Source organism: Phyllobates terribilis, unplaced genomic scaffold (genome assembly GCF_046119375.1).
Source record: "Phyllobates terribilis strain yellow unplaced genomic scaffold, ASM4611937v1 Scaffold_1__5_contigs__length_1240528914, whole genome shotgun sequence".
NCBI lineage: Eukaryota > Metazoa > Chordata > Amphibia > Anura > Dendrobatidae > Phyllobates > Phyllobates terribilis.
In genome coordinates this window covers 205,933,409-205,955,122 of record NW_027362761.1, presented here as the reverse complement: position 1 = coordinate 205,955,122, position 21,714 = coordinate 205,933,409, and the positions used below count along the sequence as shown (strand labels likewise).

Sequence of the window (21,714 nt, the reverse complement as noted above, 5' to 3'; positions counted from 1 at the left end):
CCTCCGTGGTGCCATCATGGTAAGTAACTACGTTTTTTTTTTTTTGTTTGTTTGTTTTTCTCCCCACTGTATCAGTTGTTCAGTCTCATGTCAAGACCCTCTCAATTTCCCTTCTGTACCTCTCCCATCCAAAGTTATGCCTCCCGGAAATAAAACAAATTTTCCATTCAACTGCCTAATGCTGGCCAAACGCCTACAGAGAAGTTCTGTGGTATACACTAAGCGGAAAAAAAAAACAATCAACACATTCCTGCAACCACAGTTCTGTGGTATACACCTAGTTGGTTGAATGGAAAATTTCCATCCATATTATCAGGGTGCATAGCTTTGGACCAGAGAGGCACTGTAGTAAACTGTTCCAGAGCCAATGGAGCTGCACCAATTGGAGGAGGTACTCAGTTTATGCTTCTAAATCTAGTGACAATATGCTCTTTAAATTGCTACCCAACCTTTCTGAACGTGAGAGCCACATTCCACTCTAAGTGGGTCCCGAAACTTATGAAATGACCTCCACAGTAGTGATGTCCAGAAGCCCCTATTTGTATAATGATGGCTAAAGTTTCCCAACAGAAATCCTACTGAGGCAGTAGGATGCAGAGGTTCCCACCTAATGACCATTCAGTATTCTCAAATCAAGCACTCCCACCATACTATTGCATCCAACTTCAATCACCTCTTCTATCTTGCAGTATCATCCTAACGATGGGACCAGACACCACAGTGAAGGCCACTTTTCTGAATGGCTCTCATTGGGGGTAAAAGGACAGTGTTTGGCTACCAATGCGACTAAAACCCTGCCCATGCAGCTGAAACGCCAACTAACCAGCTTTCATTCATTCACTGGCTGTAGGTTGGTGAGGCTTCAGCTGCATCAGACAGCAGTGAGGTTTCCCTAAATGTTTATTTTATAGTTGAACATATTTAATAGGGATTCAAAAGGGACAGGTCTTTGAGCAGAACTTAATAATCCTGATCATCAATAAAGAGGTGGACTGGCCATCACTTCATTATTTTTCCACGTCCAGCATATAGGTCTATCCACATCTGCTCTTCTGTGTAGGGCTACTCACAAGTCATCTGGAGACTTTGTGCTAATGCTCCAAGCTGGCAGACAGCTACGTGCCACATATCACGGGCCTGTGTGCCACATGGCCTCACAAGCCACAGGTTGGAGAACCCTGTTTCAAAAAAAAAAATGCATTTGATTTGGTTGTGCAAATTAGTCTGCTGCTTCATTGTTTTTAGATCCTTTAGTCAGATGTCTGACATACAATTATAAGCTTTTCATAAGTTTTTAGACTTTCACTGACAAATATTAAGTTTACGCAAAGATTCAATATTTTGTGTTGTCTCCTATTTTTCAAGACTTCTGCATTTTGCCCTGGCATGCTGCAATCCAGTCTTGCTTGTAGTTTATCACAATCTACTCTAGAACTCTACCCCAACATATCAGACTCTTGCCTACTGTGGAAACCTTCAAAAGGAACCTGAACACTCACCTCTTCCAGCAAGTGTACAACCTGCAGTAACCACTGCTCCACCATACCGCTGCATGGTCAGCTCTGCCCTCACCTTCTGTATCCTCACCCATCCCTTGTAGACTGTGAGCCCTCGCGGGCAGGGTCCTCTCTCCTCCTGTACCAGTCGCTGACTCATTTTTGCTCAAGATTACTGTACTTGTTTGCTAGGTATACCCCTTTTATATTTTATATAGTTATTTTCTCATTCCCAACCAGTACTCAGAGCAGATATCACTTGCCTTGTGACATGATGATCAAACATACTGGAAAACGCATTGTTCATGAGTTACTGCTGGATTGTTGGGGGAAGTTACTTTTGGAGAGTGCGTAGACGCAATGCTTTATTCATGGCAGTTTTCATAGGCAAAATTGGGAGTGAGCCCACTGCCTTAAATGAAAGGCAACCCCATACATAGTATCTGGATGTTTTGCTATTGGCGTGATACCGGACTCGTGTTAGCGCTCGCCTGTGGGACATGTGGGCTTTCTTTGCATCTAAGAGCATGGTTTCACTCCAGATTTTGCCTAATAACACTGCCCATGAATAAGAAAATGATTTTTAATCATTCTTTTGAGGGCAACTTCACCCAATGAGCAGGAGCAGTGTGGTGATGCACCATGCTTTTTACACCATGTGCAAGGTAAAAGTGATGAAGTTGCTCAATGAGAAGAAACTGACACTTTGCATGTTTGGCCAGTAAACTCCCCAGATCTCAATTTTTTGGGGGGGATTTTATCTCAAGGAGCTAAAGCATCATTTTATTTATTTTTTTTACTTTTTGCCATCATTTTATATACTTCTCGAACTTCTGAAAATACAGGCTACATACTTCCCCAGATCATGGGAACTTTCACATTAACTATCTAATTGAAGTGGGTTTAGGAGATTTTTTTTTTTTTTTTTTTCACTAATTCCCCTTTAGGACCTAACTTTCGGTACAGAGTGAAGCCCAGTGTTTGGATCTTTATCATGTTGGGTGTTATGAGGCATCACTATTTGTATTTTCTCTTCTAGGCTTCATTCATTAATTCAGTTTATTGAAATATTTCAGCTCTCTACCTCTAGATGGCTGTCCTCAAATGGTATTATTTACCACTTTCAAGAAATTGCGGAGTCAATTTAAATTTATTCTTCTCAAATTTTATTGTTAATGCAATTTTTTTCAGTCTTCTATATTTTGCATATGCAACATTCAGTAGTCACAGGGGCAAATAGCTGTTGGGTTACATGATACAGCTTAACATATATTTTTTTTTTTATTTTTTTTTTTTTAGATGTGATTTCTCTGAACTTGTAAAAATGGGAGATGCTGCCAATCAAGTCAGAGCAAAGGTGTTAAAAGATGAAGATGATTTTAAGAGAAGTCCTAAGAATTCGTCATATTTGGGTCATGAATACCAAGGAAAGAAATTAGAAAGGGACTCTCCGAAGCCGAAAGCCATCCCAGTCATTTATGGCAACGGTCCTCGTAATGGGCTGCATCAGAACTTTGGAAAAAACTTCAGTCCTGGTGGGCGAGCAGGCACCAATCCCAAGGACGTTGTCAAACGATGGTCTGCAGAAGAGCAGAGAAGCGACAATGATAACTGGAGAGATCGCCGGGCACAGAATTCTAACAGATCAAGGAACAATTCAATCAATGAATCAGGGGATTCCACCAGATGGCAGGAAGGTGGGGACAGACGAAATCCCACAGGAAGACGGCAAACACACACAGAACATGGACGTTTGTCTGAGGATCATCGTGGAGCTTCTGGTAGATGAATATATAAATATTTTATATAAAGTTTTACGATGTATGGGAAATAACTTCTATATCTACGCCATATGTTAGTATAAAACATGCAATCTGTGTCTACACTGGATAGTTCAACAAGTGGCTTCAAAGCCGCTTGCACAGGCAACTGGAGGGTGCAATCTTCGTTGAATGCACTCCCCAAATATTTTATTTAACTTTTTTTTTTTTTTGCCTTGCAAATTCCACGTATTCCTGTTTATATCGTCATACATCCTCCTTGCATGCTGATCTTTCAGTAGGATCAACCCTCCTAAGCCATCTATATGGACATGTAGGTCATAGAAAGCTGAATAAAATTATATCTGCAAATGTGACTTATTCCAAAAAAATCCACTTTTTCTTGTGTACATAATCTGTTCATGGCTATGGGCCGGACACTGATCTGCATGAGAATCTGCCTCCAGAGACTATTTTAAATGAAAGGGGTTGTTACCTGCTGGGTTGATCCTACGGACAGATGCCCTTTAACAAAATGTTAAGGCAACAAAGCTCAGGGCTCTGTGAGGTCCATATCATCACTTTCCGGACGCCTTGTTCTTATTTACACTGAAGATGGTCAATATCATTAAAGAAGATGCCCACTCCTTTTTCATTGATGCCCTCTCCCACAGACAGGGCATCAATGTCTGATCTGCCAGGGTCCCGCACCCGGCACCCCCGCCGATCAGCTGTTATCGGCGGGCTCCGGCCGGAAGTGCGTGCTTGCAGTGCTTGGCCGTCTAGCTGTAGTGGCCATGCATACCAGGATGGTGGCTCAGAGGGGTGCCATGCATACCAGGATGGTGGCTCAGAGGGGTGCCATGCATACCAGGATGGGGGCTCAGAGGGGTGCCATGCATACCAGGATGGTGGCTCAGAACCAGGATGGGGGCTCAGAGGGGTGCCATGCATACCAGGATGGGGGCTCAGAGGGGTGCCATGCATACCAGGATGGGGGCTCAGAGGGGTGCCATGCATACCAGGATGGGGGCTCAGGAGTGCCATGCATACCAGGATGGGGGCTCAGAACCAGGATGGGGGCTCAGAGGAGTGCCATGCATACCAGGATGGGGGATATTAACAGAATTGGGGGCATTACCCCAATACCAGTGTCAACAGCAGACCCCCTCCCCCCATAACAGGGCATCATGACCACATTTTTTGCTTACATTTTTTTTCCTATTTTCCTCCTTTAAAACCTAGGTGCGTCTTATGGTCCGAAAAATACGGTATTCTGCAGAAGTTTGACCTGAAACAGTCAATATCATTAAGATTTATCCTTTAGTGTAAGAAGAACAAGGAGTCCTAGAAGTGGTGTGACATCCCCCCCCCCCCCACCCAACAGAGCCTTGTATGTTTATGTAATCCCAGACATTATCCATGTTGAGCATTTGCACAAGCTTATATCCACAGATTTGTTGTTGAATCTCGATGTTTGGAACAACTTCCCTGCTGATTTTCCACAAAATTGTGTAAAGGTGTACCTAGAAGAACTGATGCTGTTTTGAAGGCAGTGTGGTCACACCAAACTTTGATTTATATTTATTTTGTTCACTCGCTTTTATTTTATTAATAATATGCAAAGTATTACATGATATCTGTGGCCAATCTTCGTCCATTTCACTGCCCCCTCCTTTGTCTGTAACTGACATCTGAAGTAAGTCAGAACTGCACCTGCTCACTTCCTCTGGATATCTGATGTGTTCTAAGGAGGGGAGTGAAGCTGCTGCTGATGGGTCATGTGATCAGTGGCCAAATGATGTCATGCGAGCCCTGGGAGTTCTAGTATTGACACTGCTGGAAGGACTGGCTACTATTAGTACATAGTGATTGAGAAAGGGTTATCCAAGTAGTGGACAACCCCTTTTAACACGTGTGTGGCCACATGCAGTGGTGCTCAGATTGTATCAAAGGGAGGGACTTTGGTTTGGAAGAGAAGAGGGACTGGTAACTGTATATAAAATATTTAAAAGCCTTTTCCTAATCAGTAAGGGCACTTGTAATGTTTTTTTTCTTGGGTTTACACTTTTTTTTTTTTTTTTTTTTTTTTTTTTTTTTTTTTTTATATTGCTTTACTTACCCAGCTATGACTCTCCAAAACTTCACACATCGGCATGATCACTGAGCCCAGTGACTGGCTGCAGCAGTCATGTTACTTCAGCAGCCATGCCAACACAGATTGGAAATTAATTTGGAGTAGCAAATGGCAAGTAAAGCTTATTTTACCCAGAGCAAGCCTAAGGAATAAAATTACTAGGTAGGCGGAAGAAGAGCCTGGAGAAATCTTGTTTACTGTTGTTTATGATGGTGTTGTTTTTTTTTTTTTTTGTTTTTTTTATATACAGATTTATTGACCCCTGTAAAACGAGAGAGGCAGCACTCCCGGTCGGAAAGAGATGAAGATGACTGTCTTGGCAGCCCAGTCATAGATGAATCCATGCTGTCCAAAAAGGAGCTTCTAGGCCTGCAGCAAGCTGAAGAGCGCTTAAGGCGTGACTGTATTTACAGGCTGAAACGGGTATGAAACACAGTAATTCTCTACTTTCTCAGAATTTTCTTCAGTTTTCTATCAATTGTGGTTAAAATATTTGGCACATTAAAGTGTAGATGGCTGCCACAGTTAAACCAAAGTAAAAATGGTCTTAACGTATAAATTACATGAGTATGATCACATTTTGGAGGTCACCGCACACCCTACTCATCCATATTTAATCCACCACCTTCCTTCCTGCAATGACATAAGCACCTGGTAACATATATTATGTGGACTGCCAGGCCAATCAGTGTTGCTTGGTTGTCCTAGCCAGTAATGTGTTCAGCTTTGGCCTACTAGACAAAAGATTTATCAGTTCTGGGGTTACATACGAAGTGTGTGTGTGTGTGTGTGTGTACTTTTGTGGGTTTTTCATATCTATCTTTTAAACACTGTTTTTTTGTTTTTTTTTCTGTATTTCGAGTGTCTGATCACTTGTACTTTACGTAGCAGGGCTTCCACACTGCTATGTATAGCTAAAATAACAATCTCCTAAGAACGCTAGCTAAACACTGGCTTTCATAGGAGTATCTTAATGACAAGCATGGGTGTCATTGGCAGACTCCTGGCTGTCATTGCAACCCATCTGCATCCCATGATCACGTCATGGGCGAGTGGAATGGTTTGCCTTCCCTACTGGTACGTGTTAAATGCTGCTGTCAGAGATTGACAGGGATGTTTAACAGCCATGGCTGGAGCCCCACTCCACCTGAGACTTTTAAAGGCACATAGTGACTGATTGCTGATTTAATCATCTGCCGGGAAAGATGCAAGCCTGCTGTCACGGGTGTGTCAGAGGTGACAGTCACCATGTAGTGATTTGCAGGAGATCTCCACGTTTGGCAATGCAGACAGCTGCCTAAATAGGAGGCTGTGTTTAGGACCCAGCGACTACCTCCCTTTAGTCTTGGGTGTAATATATACCTGGTGTCTAGGTGTACGTTGCCGGTTATACTCATTTCTACTTGGAACTTGGCTGAAACAGCATCACATCCTCTCTGGAGTCTTGAGGCTGTGTGCCCTTTTGGAGTTCTTCTAAAGCGGAGTTGTTGTTCCCCTGTCTTGTCTTCCCCTTTTTCTCTTTAGAGTGTTAGCGGAGGTTGACTAGTACTAATCTCCTTCCACCCCCAGCTATAGCCTTACGCCAGGGATAGTAGGGCGAGGCACTTGATCGGCGACTGCTGCGGAGGCTGTATAGGGACGTTGGGGGGAGGCAGGGTGATGCTAGTCCAGATTAGGAGGTCACCTCTTCCCCTTTTCCCTAGTGTCTGGGCTCCCTTTCCCCTACGTCAAACGTAGGGACACTACCTTTGACGTACATGTACGTCACAGGTCGTGAAGGGGTTAATGGCTATAGTATGTCGATATTGCCTTTTCGCATGATGCCATAGTCCAGACCTTAAAAAGATTAGAATATGTTGAAATGTCGCTAAATTGTCACATTTTTGGTGCAGACTTTTAAAGGGAATCTGTCAGCAAGTTTTTGCTATGCAATCTGAGGACAGCATGAGGTTAGGGTTATAACACATAATTCAACAATGTTGCATGTCAAGCTGTGTCCTGTCTACTTACACTGAAGGTTTTATCACCTGGTGATTCACTGTTGACTAGCTGGCACCTGGGCACTTGTCGGACTCTTCCTCCGCCTCTGATAAGCAGCTCACTGTCTATAGCTATATACATAGTGAGCCTGTTGTGGGTGGGATTACCTTATCTCTGCTGCAGTGCTTAACCTAAAAACTGTTTACTGGGTGCAGCAGTTGTGACAAAGTGATATATATTTGGATTCATGGTCAATTTTCCTACATCATGCTGCTGGCAGATGAGGTAGCAAAAACCTGCTGACAGATTCCCTTTAAATTCGCAGCTTAACCAATATGTTGTGGAAACGTAACATGCTCATTTTGTTGAGGACCTAGTGAAAATCTGAACTTTTTACTTCATCTGTACATAATAGTAGTGTTTTTTAATAAGTGTTTGAGCCCTAATAAAAATACATTTGCACAAATATAACTTTTTTTTTTTGTACCCCATAAAGCGTCCCCGAAGGTATCCTACAGCTATTTATACTTGCAAGCTCTGTGATGCCCTACTTGACTCTATACCATCTGCACATAAACACATGAAAGAAAAGAGGCACAGGAGAAATATAAAGGTGGGTCCCTTGCTTTTTTTTTTTTTTTTTTTCTTCCCAGACTTGTGTAAACTTATTACTTGTTGCATATTAGAATGAATTGTATTCCACAAGACAAAAATATTCCTTGTGCTTCATATATAAATATAATTTCTATAGGAAAAAAGGGAAGAGGAATTGCTAACAACACTGCCACCACCAAAGCAGCCTCAGATACAAGCCATTAGTATTGCAATAAGCAATGTGGTACAGGAACATGGCTTAAATGAAGATGACATGGCTAAGAGACTATCCACTGTGTCAGCCATGGAAGCAGTCATTAAGGAGAAACTCCCAGGTAAAGTAGACATCAAAAACTGTCAAGTACACTGAACCCTGGCTGAAGTTTAATCGGTATTACCTGTGGCATAATTCACCTGAACATTCACTAGGTAATAGATCTTTTAGGATCCATTTAACACATTACATCTGCTGATCAGTAAACTTTTCCCTATCAGCGGTCCTTTGAATGCCTGTTTACACCGGCAGACCAAAGTAAATGGTGTGCTCAGCGATGTGTACTAGATTATTCAGTGCTCATAGGCTGCTGTGGCTCGGCTGTCCAGTTTACACAGGATGATGCACCGCCAAGAACCGATTATTTCCTTTGGCGCTGCACAAAGGATGTTACCCGACAAACGCGCGTTTTGTTCGTTCATCGGGTTATCTTGCCGTGTAAACAGACTGCCAATCGTGAAATGAGCGTTAACGCCACTCATTCACAATTATCTTGCAGTGTAAATGTGCCCTTACACTCTCTTGTTTTTTTGTATGGGTGTTATTACTCCATTTGTCTGAAGAGTTGACTTGTGCTTGGGCTACTGTGAGGCTCAAAAACCATTTGTTAGCTGAATTAGGTTCATCTAATCAAACAGCCCCTGTATAAACAAGGGAGACCTCCTCTTAAATGTCTCTACAACAGGCAGCTATATACTAGATGGGTGTATACAGGACCTAATCTATGTGCTCTTTCTTAGGATGTTCTTTAAGGCTCTATGGATCCTCTTGCAGTAGGCTGGGTTTCAGAAATTCTGATCTGAATATAGACATTCAGTTTCCTGACTCTGTAAGTAACCTGTGTTGTGATAATCTTGCAATGACTTTCCCCTTTCCCGCTCAAAGTAAAGTAGAGAAATAAGGCGGCTAGGGATTTATCATACTCGTGTAACTTTACTTTGCTTGTTACTTCTAGATGAATCAACCTGATGTTCTTCTCTTAGTTCAGGAAAGCCTGAAACAAAGCGGTAAGATTATAACTTTCTCTGTTAACGTGCCGTTATAGATCAAAGCTGTTATTCCGCTGGACACTTGCTAGATGGCATCACCTGGCTACTAATTTACTGGCTTTTTAATCTTGGTACTTCCTTTTCAGATTCATTCACAGACTTTGAAGCTGATTTCCATGCCAGGGTGCCTGTAGTGGTGTGCAGAGAAAAGCAAAGGTCTGTACACCAAGATTTGTAATACCCTTAAAGGGAAATCTGTAACCTCCCAAATTCTTTGCCTGCCGATTTAGGAGTGTTCTTCAGGTAATGTAGTTGATTACTGGAACAGCACCTGCAGAGAGAAATAAGTTCTCTTCACCATAAGTCTTCTCTCTTCATTACCTCCTCTCCACCCTTTGCTTCTATATGGAAGTTTTAATTCTAGTAAATTTGGCAGTTTTCTTGTCTGAACCTAGGTGTATCCTATAGTCTGAAAAATGCAGTCGTTTCAACAAGCATTGGCTATTTTATAGACCCCTAGTGTTTTATATAATAGAAAATAAAGTAGCACTAAGGTTTTTAGGGTATTAAGAGTGCTTCATTGGTAGTAATTAGTGATGAGCGAGCACTAAAATGCTCGGGTAATTGGAATACTCGGGTACTTGACCCGAGCAACGAGCCCAATGTAAGTCTATTGGAAACGCGAGCAGTTTTTCAGGCAGTTTTCCCTGGCGTTCTGCAGAGGGCCTAAAAATTGCCCAAATCAATCGGAACAGTGCTCAAATGACATGGGAACAGCATGGGGAAGACCACTGGAAGCATTTCTGACTCCCAGATCACTGCTGTCAACAACGTTGTCACAGGTATTACGCCACTTTTACGGATTCACAATAAAACATACAAAAACAAAATGGATTTTCCTGGGAAATATATTAAGGAACATCCTTTCCAGGGTAATGGCTTGTATATAAGGCAAAATAAATAACCAAAACCAAAAATACTCAACACCTTGGGCTATGTTCACACGTAACGTTTTTGATTAGTTTTTGCACTGCTTTCAACAAAGACAAATGCATTCACCGGGAAATGTCATTTTAACATTTTACAACCTTATCTGGCCATGTGGTGTGACACCTCATCAGACACATGCATACAGTGCTGAAAAGACATGGGGAAGACCTCTGGAAGCATTTCTGACTCCCAGGTCACTGCCTAAAAGTGTGCCCATCATAAGTGATCCTTGGCGCATGCGAAGATGCCTCCCACCATGCACCTGTCGTTACAGACTTGCAACAATCACCGTCCACGTCCTTGTCCCAGTGCAGCGTTCAGTTGTCCCTACCTCATTCCTTGGAATGCAAGCGCAAGTATGCAGCCAGCCACCCACCCATCCACAGGCTGCAATACTATACTGCCAAATCTTTGACAGCTGCTTGCACTTGAAATGTTTCCTTTTTAGGCTCGTGGAGACGGAAGCTTTTCATAACCTCATGCCGGTGGCGGCCGGGTGTCCATACTTGGTCCCCAGCCGCCACTGTTTCTCCCGGTATCGTCTCCGCCTTCCACAAGCATGGGTCCCACAACATTACCCGTGCCCTCCCCAGTGCACTTACTGGGAAAGACCGCCTAACCACAAACGCGTGGACAGGTGAATGTGGCCAGGGATGGTACGGAGCCAGTCCACAGCTTTATTTGCTGAGTTGTATTTAGCTCGGTGAAAGGACTGGCATACAGGGAAACCGTATCTACTCCGGCTGTCATTTCTCAGTCACCAGGTTCTGCCCATTGTCACACACGACCATGCCTGGCTGTATGTTCAGCTGTCAGAGCCACAGATAAGGCTGCTGTTACAGCTTTCAACAACTCTGCAGCGCTGGGCGGTTTGTCAATTAAGCATTAAGCATGTTATCTTCAGCACAGCCTGTTGCCGCTTGGCCAAGGCAGTGCTGCAGTGCTGTCAGCTTGTGACTGATGTGGTCATTTCGCAGATGGAGAAGGAGGAGGTGCTGGAGCTGAACAATGTGATTACATTGAGGTTAAATTGATGACCCTGTTTTTTATACTAAAGAAAGATCCCATTTTGTTTTTTTTACGTTATTTATTTATTTTTTTAAGACAAATGCATTCAACGGGAAATGTCATTTTAACATTTTACAACCTTATCTGGCAATGTGGTGTGTGACACATCAGACACATCCTGTTTTATTTATGATGGAAGGACTCTGAAAGTCATAAAGCCTATTTTTATAGGGACATCAGATGGCCCTTGCTATTGTTAGAGAGCCATCAGCCGGCTATGTTTTGTTCCCATTATTAACAAGTGGGTCTCCTATACTGTTATTGCGTATCCAGTGACTGGAAGGGCTGCCAAAAATTTTGACGCAACCCAGTACCCCTTTGAAGAGACATTGAGGAGGGTCTCAGTAAAAAAAATTGTTCCCATTATAAAGGAGCGGGTCTCCTATAGTGGTAATGCCCATGTTGTGACTGCAAGGGCTGCCAAAACTTGGGAAAAACCCCACTAAGAATTTAAAGACACACAGAACAGGGCCACAGAAACGACAAATTCCCATTAGAAAGGAGAGAGTCTCCCATAGTGTTGGCCTATGCAGTGAATGCAAGGGCTGCCAAAAATTTGGAGGCACTTCAATGCCCCTTGGAAGAAACATGGAGGAGGGCCTCGTAAAAAAAAAAAAATGTTCCCATAAGAAAGGAGCGGGCCTCCTATACTTGTAATGCCCATGCACAAATGTATAGGCTGACAAACATTTACCCCTGGGGGGTATACATGAACATAATCTATAAAAAAAAAAAAAAAAAAAAAAAAAAAAAAAAAAAATTTTTACGGGCATCATAAACACCCTTTAAAAAAATTGTGGGTGTTGCATCACAGACCACGGTCACCCTGGTGATATGGTAGTGGAGGATGAGGAGAAGTAGAAGGACCAGAGCAAATGGCCAAAATCAGGAAGTGTATACCCATGTGTGGGTGTGAAAAGGTGCATGGGAATACACCTTCCAAGAAAAGACACTGGATTTCAGTTTGTTACGCTGCTATCATTCGGTGGTGTTGAGAAGTCTGACGCAATCCAGCCCTTGTTCATTTTTATAAGAGCCAGCCTGTCAGCATTTTCAGTTGACAGGCGGATGCGCTTATCAGTTATAATTCTACCAGCAGCAGTAAAAACCCGCTCTGATAAAATGCTGGCGGCAGGGCATGCCAGGACCTCCAAGGTGTAGAGTCAGTTCATTCCACATATCCAGCTTGGATACCCAATAATTATATGGCACAGAGGAATCACGGAGGACGTTGGTATGGTTGGCAAGGTACTCCCTCAGCATCTTCCCAAACTTTGCACTCCTTGTGAGAGTACCCCGCGCCTCAGGGCCTGTGCGATGGGAGAGTCTGAGAAAACTCTCCCAGAACTTTGACAGTGTTCCCCTGCCTCTGCTGGATTGCATTTGTCTCTTGCCTGTACTACTTGGTTGGCACAGTTCGTTGGACCTCTGCCGTCAGCGTTTTCAGATGGGAATTTTTTAAATAGTTCCGCAACAAGGGCCTTCTGGTACAGCCCCGTTTTTGTAGACCTGTCCGCCTCAGGAATAAGATATAATTCTTGTAGCGTGGGTCTAGAAGTGTCACCAACCAGTAATGACTGTCACCCAAAATTTTGAGAACGCGAGGGTAATGGGAAAGGCAGCGTAACATAAACTCAGCCATGCGTGCCAGACTACTAACAGGCAAGACTTCCGTGTCCTCACCAAGAGGATGACTGACCATGCTCTCCTCCTCTCTGTCCTCTGGCCATCCACGCTGAACAGACACTATGACAGCTGTGCAGGTAGTACCGTCTATAGTGCATGAAACTAGCTCCTGTCCCTCCTCCTACTCCTACTCCTATCCACGTTGGGATGAGGTGAGGCTTGGCTGTGTGTAATCACCCTGTATGGTTCCTTGCTCCATCTCATCGTGCTCCGCCTGCAATGCATAATCTTTCATTGTGAGCAGAGAGCGTTTCAGAAGATAGAGAAGCGGGATGGTGAAGCTAATTATGGCGTCATCGCCGCTCACCATCTTGGTGGAGTCCTGAAAGTTTTGGAGGATGGTACATATGTCTGACATCCATGTCCACTTCTTATGTGGGGTGTCTGAACTGAATACTGACGGCCTTTTTGCTGGTACTCAACAACTGCCCTCTTCTGCTCACAAATCCTTCCCAACATCTGCAGTGTAGAGTTCCAACGCGGGGGACATCACACACCAGTCTGACCCGGAAGCTGCAAACGCTGCTGAAACACTGCAAGGGCGGCGGAAGCTGTAGGTGACTTACTAAAATGGGCACACAGGCGGCGTACTTTAACAAGGAGCTCCGGGTAGCATTTGAGAAACCGCTGAACCACGAGGTTAAGCACATGGGCCAAGCATGGTACGTGTGTGAGCTCGTCTCAGAGCCGCCAGCAGGTTCCGGCCATTGTCACACACGACCATGCCTGGCTGTAGGTTCAGCGGTGTGAGCCACAGATCTGCCTGCTCTTTCAGAGCTGTCTGCAAAATGCTGAAGCGTTGTGGTTTGTCGCCTAAGCATATTAGCTTCAGCACAGCCTGTTGCCGCTTGGCCGAGGCAGTGCTTCCATCTTGTGACTGATGTGGTCATTTCGGAGATGTAGGATGAGGTGCAGGAGCTGTAGACCATGGGGGCAACCCTGATTGACCTAGGGCCCGCAATCCTTGGTGTCGGGAGGACGTGTTCCGTCCCAAGGTCCAACTGGGTCCCGGCTTCCACTATGTTAACCCAGTGTGCCGTCGGCGAGATGTACCGTCCCTGCCCATAAGCACTTGTCCACGTGTCTGTGGTTAGGTGGACTAACCCGGTAACTGCATTGTTCAGGGCACGGCTAATGTTTTGGGACACGTGCTTGTGTAATGCGGGGACGGCACACCCGGAGAAATAGTGGCAGCTGGGGACTGAGTACCGAGGGACGGCTGCTGCCATCAGATTTCGGAGTGCTTCAGTCTCCACGAGCCTAAAAGGCGACATTTCGAACGCAAGCAGTTGTGAAATGTGAGAATTTAGTAGTGGGGCGTTGGCTGCATATTTGCGCTTGCGTTCCAAGGACTGGGGTATGGACAACTGAATGCTGCGCTGGGACAAGGACATGGACATGCTTCCTGATGCTGCTACTTGAGTGTGCAACGACAGGTGCAGGGCAGGAGGCATCTTCGCATGCACCATGGACAGGGGATTGGCTTGCGTGCACAACAGCGGAAGAAGCAATGGTGCCACCTGCAGACACTGTTCCTGGACCCTGGGGTTCGGCCCACAAAGTCGGGTGTTGTGCTGCCATGTGCCTGATCATGCTGGTGGTGGTCAGGCTGGTCGTTTTGCCACCCCTGCTGATGCTGGCCTGGCAGGTGGTGCAAATGGCCTTTTTGGGGTTATCGGCAGAGTCTTTAAAAAACAACCAGACTCTGGAAGACCTAACAGTTATACTGGCAACTTCCTTTGTGTTGGTGTTACGAGGAACGGTTGCCTGCCTTCTGTCTGAAGCCACCACACTGCTTCTTCCTACCTGTTGGGGTGCTCTGCCTCCCTCCCCCTCTGTGCTGCTGTCCTCGCTCTGCATGTCCTCCTGCCAGGTTGGGTCAGTTACTATATCATCCACCACCTTGTCTTCCACTTCCGCACCCTGGTCCTCCTCCTGACTTACTGGCAATTGTCTCATCATCGTCCACCTCTTGTGACACTTTCCCACCGTCGCCTTTGTGTGACCGTGGCTGCTTAAATATTTGGGCATAGCTACATGTGATCTCCTCTTGCCCCGCTTCAAGTGGACCGGAAGAGAGGCCCGAATCTATAAATGAAAAAGTGAACAGTTTTTCAGAGTGTCCAAGTGTGGGATCACTTGTCTCCGGGCACTCTGCATGGTGGGAGGAAGGAGGATCAGGGTGAGGAATATGCGGTCCAGACTCGCAGCTACTGAGACTTGATCGTGTGGAAGACAGGGTGGTGGTGGTGGTGGCGGCTAAGTGACTGGAAGCATTATCCGCTATCCAACCAACTACCTTTTGACACTGCTCTGGGTTCAATAGTGGTGTGCTGCAGTCCACTAGAAATTGGGACAGGAAGGTCAGACGAGAAGATGTGGGTGTTTGTTGTGGCACAATTTGAGCTTGTCCTCGGCCTCTGCATGCACCATTACCATCACATCCAGTTCCCCTTCCCACGTGCCTTGCCATTTTAAATGGAGGACAGTATCTTCCACGCTCACTACAAATGACTGAGTTTGGAGCGAACTAATGTGATCCGTGTGATGGAGAACACACAGTTTTAAATACCTGGCCTGTAGGTAAGTAGTTTGAACAGCAAACTGGTGTGAATTGCTTCACTGACACACTGAAAAATTTTTAATGGAGGCCAGAAATGGTAGTATTTTCTGACACCGTATATGTGATCCGTGTGGAGAAAACAGAGTTTTAAATAGCTGGATTTCTAGCACTGTAATGTGGAAACTACCTGGCTGTATTCTGCAGTGCCAACAAGCAAATGGCGCAGAAAAACTGTGTTCTCTGGATTGCTTTTTAAGCAAATAATGAGTATTAAGATCCGAAAAAAAAGTATTCCTGGCCCCCGAGACCTGGGCCTTTGTATAGAAATATCTAACAGCAGCAGAAGGCAGAATTGGAATGGAGCCTCTTGTGCTATATGCACTGCAGTCTGCTATATACTCTGCCTGCCTATGCTCACTGCCTGCCTGATATCTCTGCAGATGGATTAGTTAGTCCTCAAAAGGACTGTTTGTTAAGATGGATATGTGTAATGTATGGTTTTTCTCCCTACACTACCTAATACACAAGCAAATCTCTCCCTGACGCAGCAGCAGCTCTCCTTACACTGTCTGATTCCTGAGTGAGTGTGACGAGTATGGCGGCGCCAGGTCTGATATAGACCTGATGACGCTGTGAGGCCAGCCAATCACTGTAATGCCACAACCAACATGGCTACGGCATTACAATGAGTGGCAGGCAATCCCTGCATGTTGATTGGCGCTCTAAAGAGCGCCAAACATGCAGGGAGGGGACCCGAGCTCCTGCCGGTCAACCCTGGAAATACTCGGCGAGCGCCGAGCATGTCGAGCAGGAAGATGCTCGGGCGAGCACCAAGCAGTAGCGAACATAATCGCTCATCACCAGTAGTAATCACTCAAGCCCTTACCTTTTTAGAGCACTCCCATAGAAATGTTTCTTAATATATTGCAGTCATCATAGTGTATAGCACTGTGTACTTACAATTGCTCATTTTGCCTTTCTGACCAACTTAATTCTTCTGTTTTCCATTAGGTGACCTCACATGATTAATAACGGACTACTGAATCCTTCTAAGCTCTATGTAGAAACCAAGTCTATTTTCTATGCATGAGTCACTGAAATTCTATTGAGGGAGAGCAGAGCAGCTGAGTCAGATGTTAAATAGGGGGATGATAAATGCAGGGACATGTTCCTGTTTCTACATAGAGAAATGAGAATTATCTGGGTAGAAAGCCAGAATGAGCAATTGTAAGGCTACAGTGCTATATAATGATTGCAATATATTAAGAGTATAAAAATGTATTGATGCAATTGCTTCTTTAAGTAACAATTTTCTTTGTATTATAATAGGCCATTGTTCTCCTTTGAGTAAGGGTTTTCAATCATGAATATTTCCTGCATAACCCTAAAACTGTGTGTTGGTGTACCCTTCTACCCCAGTGTAAGTAGAATGTACGAAAGTTGAGTACTCCATATAAATGAAAGTCCCTTGTTTTCTCCTCATAGTGGCCTTATATGTAAAGTGAGTGCGGGCAATGAGAATGCTTGTCTTGCCACCAACCTATTGGCTGCCTTGGGCAGAAAAGAATCAAGGGTTGTACCTCTTGTGGTGGCTTTCCGATATTGGGCAAAGGTAAGTCTTGCTAATCTAGCAGACGGTTTCTCACAGTAATGAGTTTATTTAAAGACCGCTTTTGTCTCAGGCGCCATCCACCATAGGGACCCATTGTAAAGAAATATATATAGCATGGTTTAATTTTCTGTGCAATGGCCCGATGTATAGTAAAGTGCAATTGGCTGTGCTTTTTCATAACCTGAAACAAGTGTCTATGCAAATTGTATGAACGCACTTTTAACCTTTGGTGAATGGTTGCCTATGGCAACCTTACAGTTTACAAATTGGTGTGGGGGGGGGGGGGGACACATGACTTATACATACTATAGGCTAATGACTGTGTTCATCTAGCCTGACATTGCTAGGCTCCCCAACCAGAATGAAGAGCAATGTGGGGTCTTACTCCAGAGATTACATGTAAGTTATAGGCTACTTGCATATTCCAGCTGACTGGGGACTAAGACAAACTCCTTGTTAGAATTCATAGGTTTCTCCTTCAAAATATAGGTTATTGGTTGGTAGAAATACTACTGCGTGAGGTCTAAATTAGTGTTTTCTCTAACTTTTTTTTTTTTTTTTTTTTCATCTATTTAACAGTTGTGCGGAATTGATAGGCCAGAAGAAGGTGGTTTACCACCCTATGTAGCTGCACTCATGGTGGTTTTCTTCCTTCAGCAAAGAAAGGAGCCAGTTCTTCCTGTTTACTTAGGATCCTGGGTATGTTCTGGTATCAGTATTTTGTTACATGTATAATTTTCTTACAAAAATGTAAGATTTATTTCTGACCTAAAAGGGTTTCCACCATTTTGATATTGACATTTCATTAGTAGAGGTTCAGCCCTATTAGAAGGTGACATGGCGGCACACCCATAGATCACCCTGTTTAGTGGTTGCTGCCAGGAACTGCAGATCAGCTAGTACTCTTCTATTGAATGACCTATTTTTCAGCTAGGGATTATAGAGGCCTGGTCAAATAATATCAAAGTGGTGGAAAAACCCTTTAAGGTTGTTTTTTCCCTCAGTTTAATAAAACCAAGAAAACTGTATGTTGGTGTCCTTCCCTAGCTTCCAATTCATCCTCCTGGGCACAGTAGGTATGCCTGTTCAGACAGTTACCTAAAACGCACTGCTATACTCTATGGGACTGATTCATTATGTCATCTTTTTTTTTTTTTTTTTTTTTTAAATTGCATAATTTACTTATTTTCTAGAACATATGAGAATGATGGTATCCAACAATTAGAGCTATGCCTTGATAATTCCAATATATAATATTTACATTTGCGCTGGAGTGGTACCACTAATCCCCTAGTAGTGTATTTATTTATTTTTTTATATGCCATTCCACGTGTTTAAAATTGATAAGGCAGCTTTATTCTTCGGCCCAGTACGATTAGTGATACCACGTTGTTTTGGCACTTTTACACAATAAAAACTATTATTGAGAAAATTTTGCATCGCTTTATTCTGACTTTTTTTTTTTTTTTTTCCCTCCACTGATGGAGCTCTATGGCTGCTTGTTTGTGGGACAAGATGATTTCAGTGATCCCATTTTTTTAGTCTTTGTTTTTTTTTTTTTTTTTTATCGCGTTTGTTTGGCAGTATGATGAAAAGCATATTTTTTTTGTTTGTTTTTTGCCTCCCTTTTTTTTTTTTTTTTTTAATATTTTACGGTGTTAACTAATGTGACAGTTTTATGGGGCAGGTCATTCCAGACTGTGATATCAAATGTGTACGTTTTTCTTTGTATTTTTGTTAAAAAATTAAATAAACATTTACGGGTACAATATATTTATTTATTTTATTACTTGGTCCCTTTATGGGACCTTCACTTTTTATGGTCTGGTTGCAGTTCTAATGCATTGCAATTTCTTATAACTGTCAGTTGTGCACTGACACACAAGCTTGTTAGACTGTTCTCGGAGCATGGTCAAGCAAGCTTGCTAGACTAGTGACACTGTTCGTCATGACTACCTCAGGTCACCATGGCAACAAACAATCGGGCTCTCGCGGGTGTGCCGATCTGAGGGGAGAGGGAGCTCCTCCTTCTAAATGCTGCGATCGATAAAGATCGCAGCATTTAGGGGGTTAAACTACCAGGAGCGGTGCGGTTAGCACTCCTGGCAATGAGAGATGGGTGTCGGCTATGATGTTGGCTGAACACACAGCAGCAATTGTTCATGCACCGCTCCTGTGAGCGCAAAATCGCCATGACGCACCCAGTACATCTAAGGTCGGGAAGAGGTTAAAGCACCACTCAAGCTTCTTTTTTTTTTTTTTTTTTTTTTTTTATTAAGCTGGAGTGGTGCCACAAACACAAGTTCCCCCATTCTAGTAATCTACTTACAAGCTGCTGTCTTCAGCTCTTCCTAGCGCTGCTCCAGTCCCAATCTGACAACTTGTGGCTGGAAGTCAGAGGTAACTGTCCCAAGCTCTCACTGTAAGTTCATGGGAACTTTTTTCTGCATCTCATTGACTGACATTGAGTTGTGACTTCCGATTTGCCCAGCCAACACTGGATAGATCTGAGATGTCACAACCTGCAGAAGGCCGACCTGAGTGGCATCGATAAAAGATGAAGACAGCAGGTGGTAAGTCTAAGACTAGATGCAGGGAACTTGGCACAACTCCAGTGGTAAATTAAATAATAACAGTGCAACCAATATAACAAATGTAATGTAATGTTTAGAGAGAAGTGTGTGCGTGTATAGTATATTATATTATATATCATCCTGGAGGTCCAGACCAACGGTCCTCCTCCAATAAGCCACCACACTTAGACTAAGCACAATGAATAAATGCGACATACAGCTCAGGAGATGCAATACATGTACTTATGTCGCCGTATGTGTAATGCTCTAGTACACAACAAGAATAAATGCCTCTAGCAAAGATAATGCTAATGGATATAACACAGGCAGCATACAGTGGGTATGCAAAGTATTCAGACCCCTTTTAAATTTTTCACTGTTTCATTGCAGCCATTTGGTAAATTCTAAAATTAATTTTTTTTCTCATTAATGTACACTCAGCAACCCATATTGACTGAAAAAAAACAAATGTAGAAATTTTTGCAACTTTAAAAAAAAAAAGAAAAACTGAAATATCACATGGTCATAAGTATTCAGACCCTTTGCTCAGACACTCATATTTAAGTCACATGCTGTCCATTTCCTTGTGATCCTCCTTGAGATGGTTCTACTCCTTCATTGGAGTCCAGCTGTGTTTAATTAAACTGATAGGACTTGATATGGATAGGCACACACCTGTCTATATAAGACCTCACAGTGCATGTCAGACCAAATGAGAATCATGAGCTCAAAGGAACTGCCCAAGGAGCTCAGAGACAGAATTGTGGCAAGGCACAGATCTGGCCAAGGTTACAAAAGAATTTCTGCATTACTCAAGGTTCCTAAGAGCACAGTGGCCTCCATAATCCTTAAATGGAAGAACTTTGGGACCACCAGAAGTCTTCCTAGACCTGGCCATCCAGCCAAACTGAGCAATCGTGAGAGGTAAAGAAGGCCAAGATCACTGTGGCTGAGCTCCAGAGATGCAGTAGGGAGATAGTTCCACAAAGTCAACTATCACTGCAGCCCTCCACCAGTCGGGCCTTTATGGAAGAGTGGCCCAACGGGAGCCTCTCCTCCGTGCAAGACATATGAAAGCCCACATAGTTTGCTCAAAAACACATGACGGACTCCCAGTCTATGTGAAATAAGATTCTCTGGTCTGAGTCGGAGAGAACATTTTGGTGATTCTAAGCGGTATGTGTGGAGAAAACAAGGCACTGCTCATCACCTGCCTAATACAATCCCAACAGTGAATCATGGTGGTGGCAGCATCATGCTATGGGGGTGTTTTTCAGCTGCAGGGACAGGACGACTGGTTGCTATTGAAGGAAACGTGAATGAGGCCAAGTACAGAGATCCTGGATGAAAACCTCTTCTAGAGTGCTCAGACTTGGTCGAAGTTTCACCTTCCAAGAAGACAATGACCCTAAGCACACAGCTAAAATAACAAAGGAGTGGCTTCAGAACAACTCTGTGACCATTCTTGACTGGCCCAGCCAGAGCCCTGACCTAAACCCAATTGAGCATCTCTGGAGAGACCTGAAAATGGCTGTCCATCAACGTTCACCATCCAACCTGATGGAATTGGAGAGGATCTGCAAGGAAGAATGGCAGAGGATCCCCAAATCCAGGTGTGAAAAACTGCATAATTTCCAAGAAGACTCATGGCTGTACTAGCTCAAAGGGGTGCTTCTACTCTACCGAGCAAAGGGTCTCAATACTTATGACCATGTGATATTTCAGTTTTTCTCTTTTTTAATTTGCAAAAAATTTCTACATTTGTGTTTTTTTTTTTTTGTTTTTTTTTTTTTTTCTTCATTCAAGATGGGGTGCAGAGTGTACTTTAATGAGAAAAAAAATGTAACTTTTTAGAATTCACCAAATGGCTGCAATGAAACAGTGAAAAATTTAAAGAGGTCTGAATACTTTCTGTACCCACTGTATGATATACAGAAGGTAACCCCATCCACCTAAATATGTACATCCAAGTAAGTAAAGCAAGTTAGTGCT

The 21,714-nt window shown here is 43.6% G+C and overlaps 1 protein-coding gene across 1 annotated transcript in view; it reads left to right on the top strand.

Moving 5' to 3' along the window:
* The window catches only part of TUT7 (terminal uridylyl transferase 7), a 67,216-nt gene that overhangs the window by 7,870 nt on the left and 37,632 nt on the right, over positions 1-21,714 (top strand). Inside the window, exons 2-10 of the mRNA XM_073670948.1 lie at positions 2,796-3,277; positions 5,644-5,816; positions 7,870-7,986; positions 8,125-8,302; positions 8,982-9,070; positions 9,197-9,248; positions 9,377-9,446; positions 17,023-17,149; positions 17,729-17,848. Coding sequence (XP_073527049.1) covers positions 2,821-3,277; positions 5,644-5,816; positions 7,870-7,986; positions 8,125-8,302; positions 8,982-9,070; positions 9,197-9,248; positions 9,377-9,446; positions 17,023-17,149; positions 17,729-17,848 — 1,383 coding nt within the window. The 5' untranslated portion in view covers positions 2,796-2,820. The remainder of the gene's footprint in view (positions 1-2,795; positions 3,278-5,643; positions 5,817-7,869; positions 7,987-8,124; positions 8,303-8,981; positions 9,071-9,196; positions 9,249-9,376; positions 9,447-17,022; positions 17,150-17,728; positions 17,849-21,714) is intronic.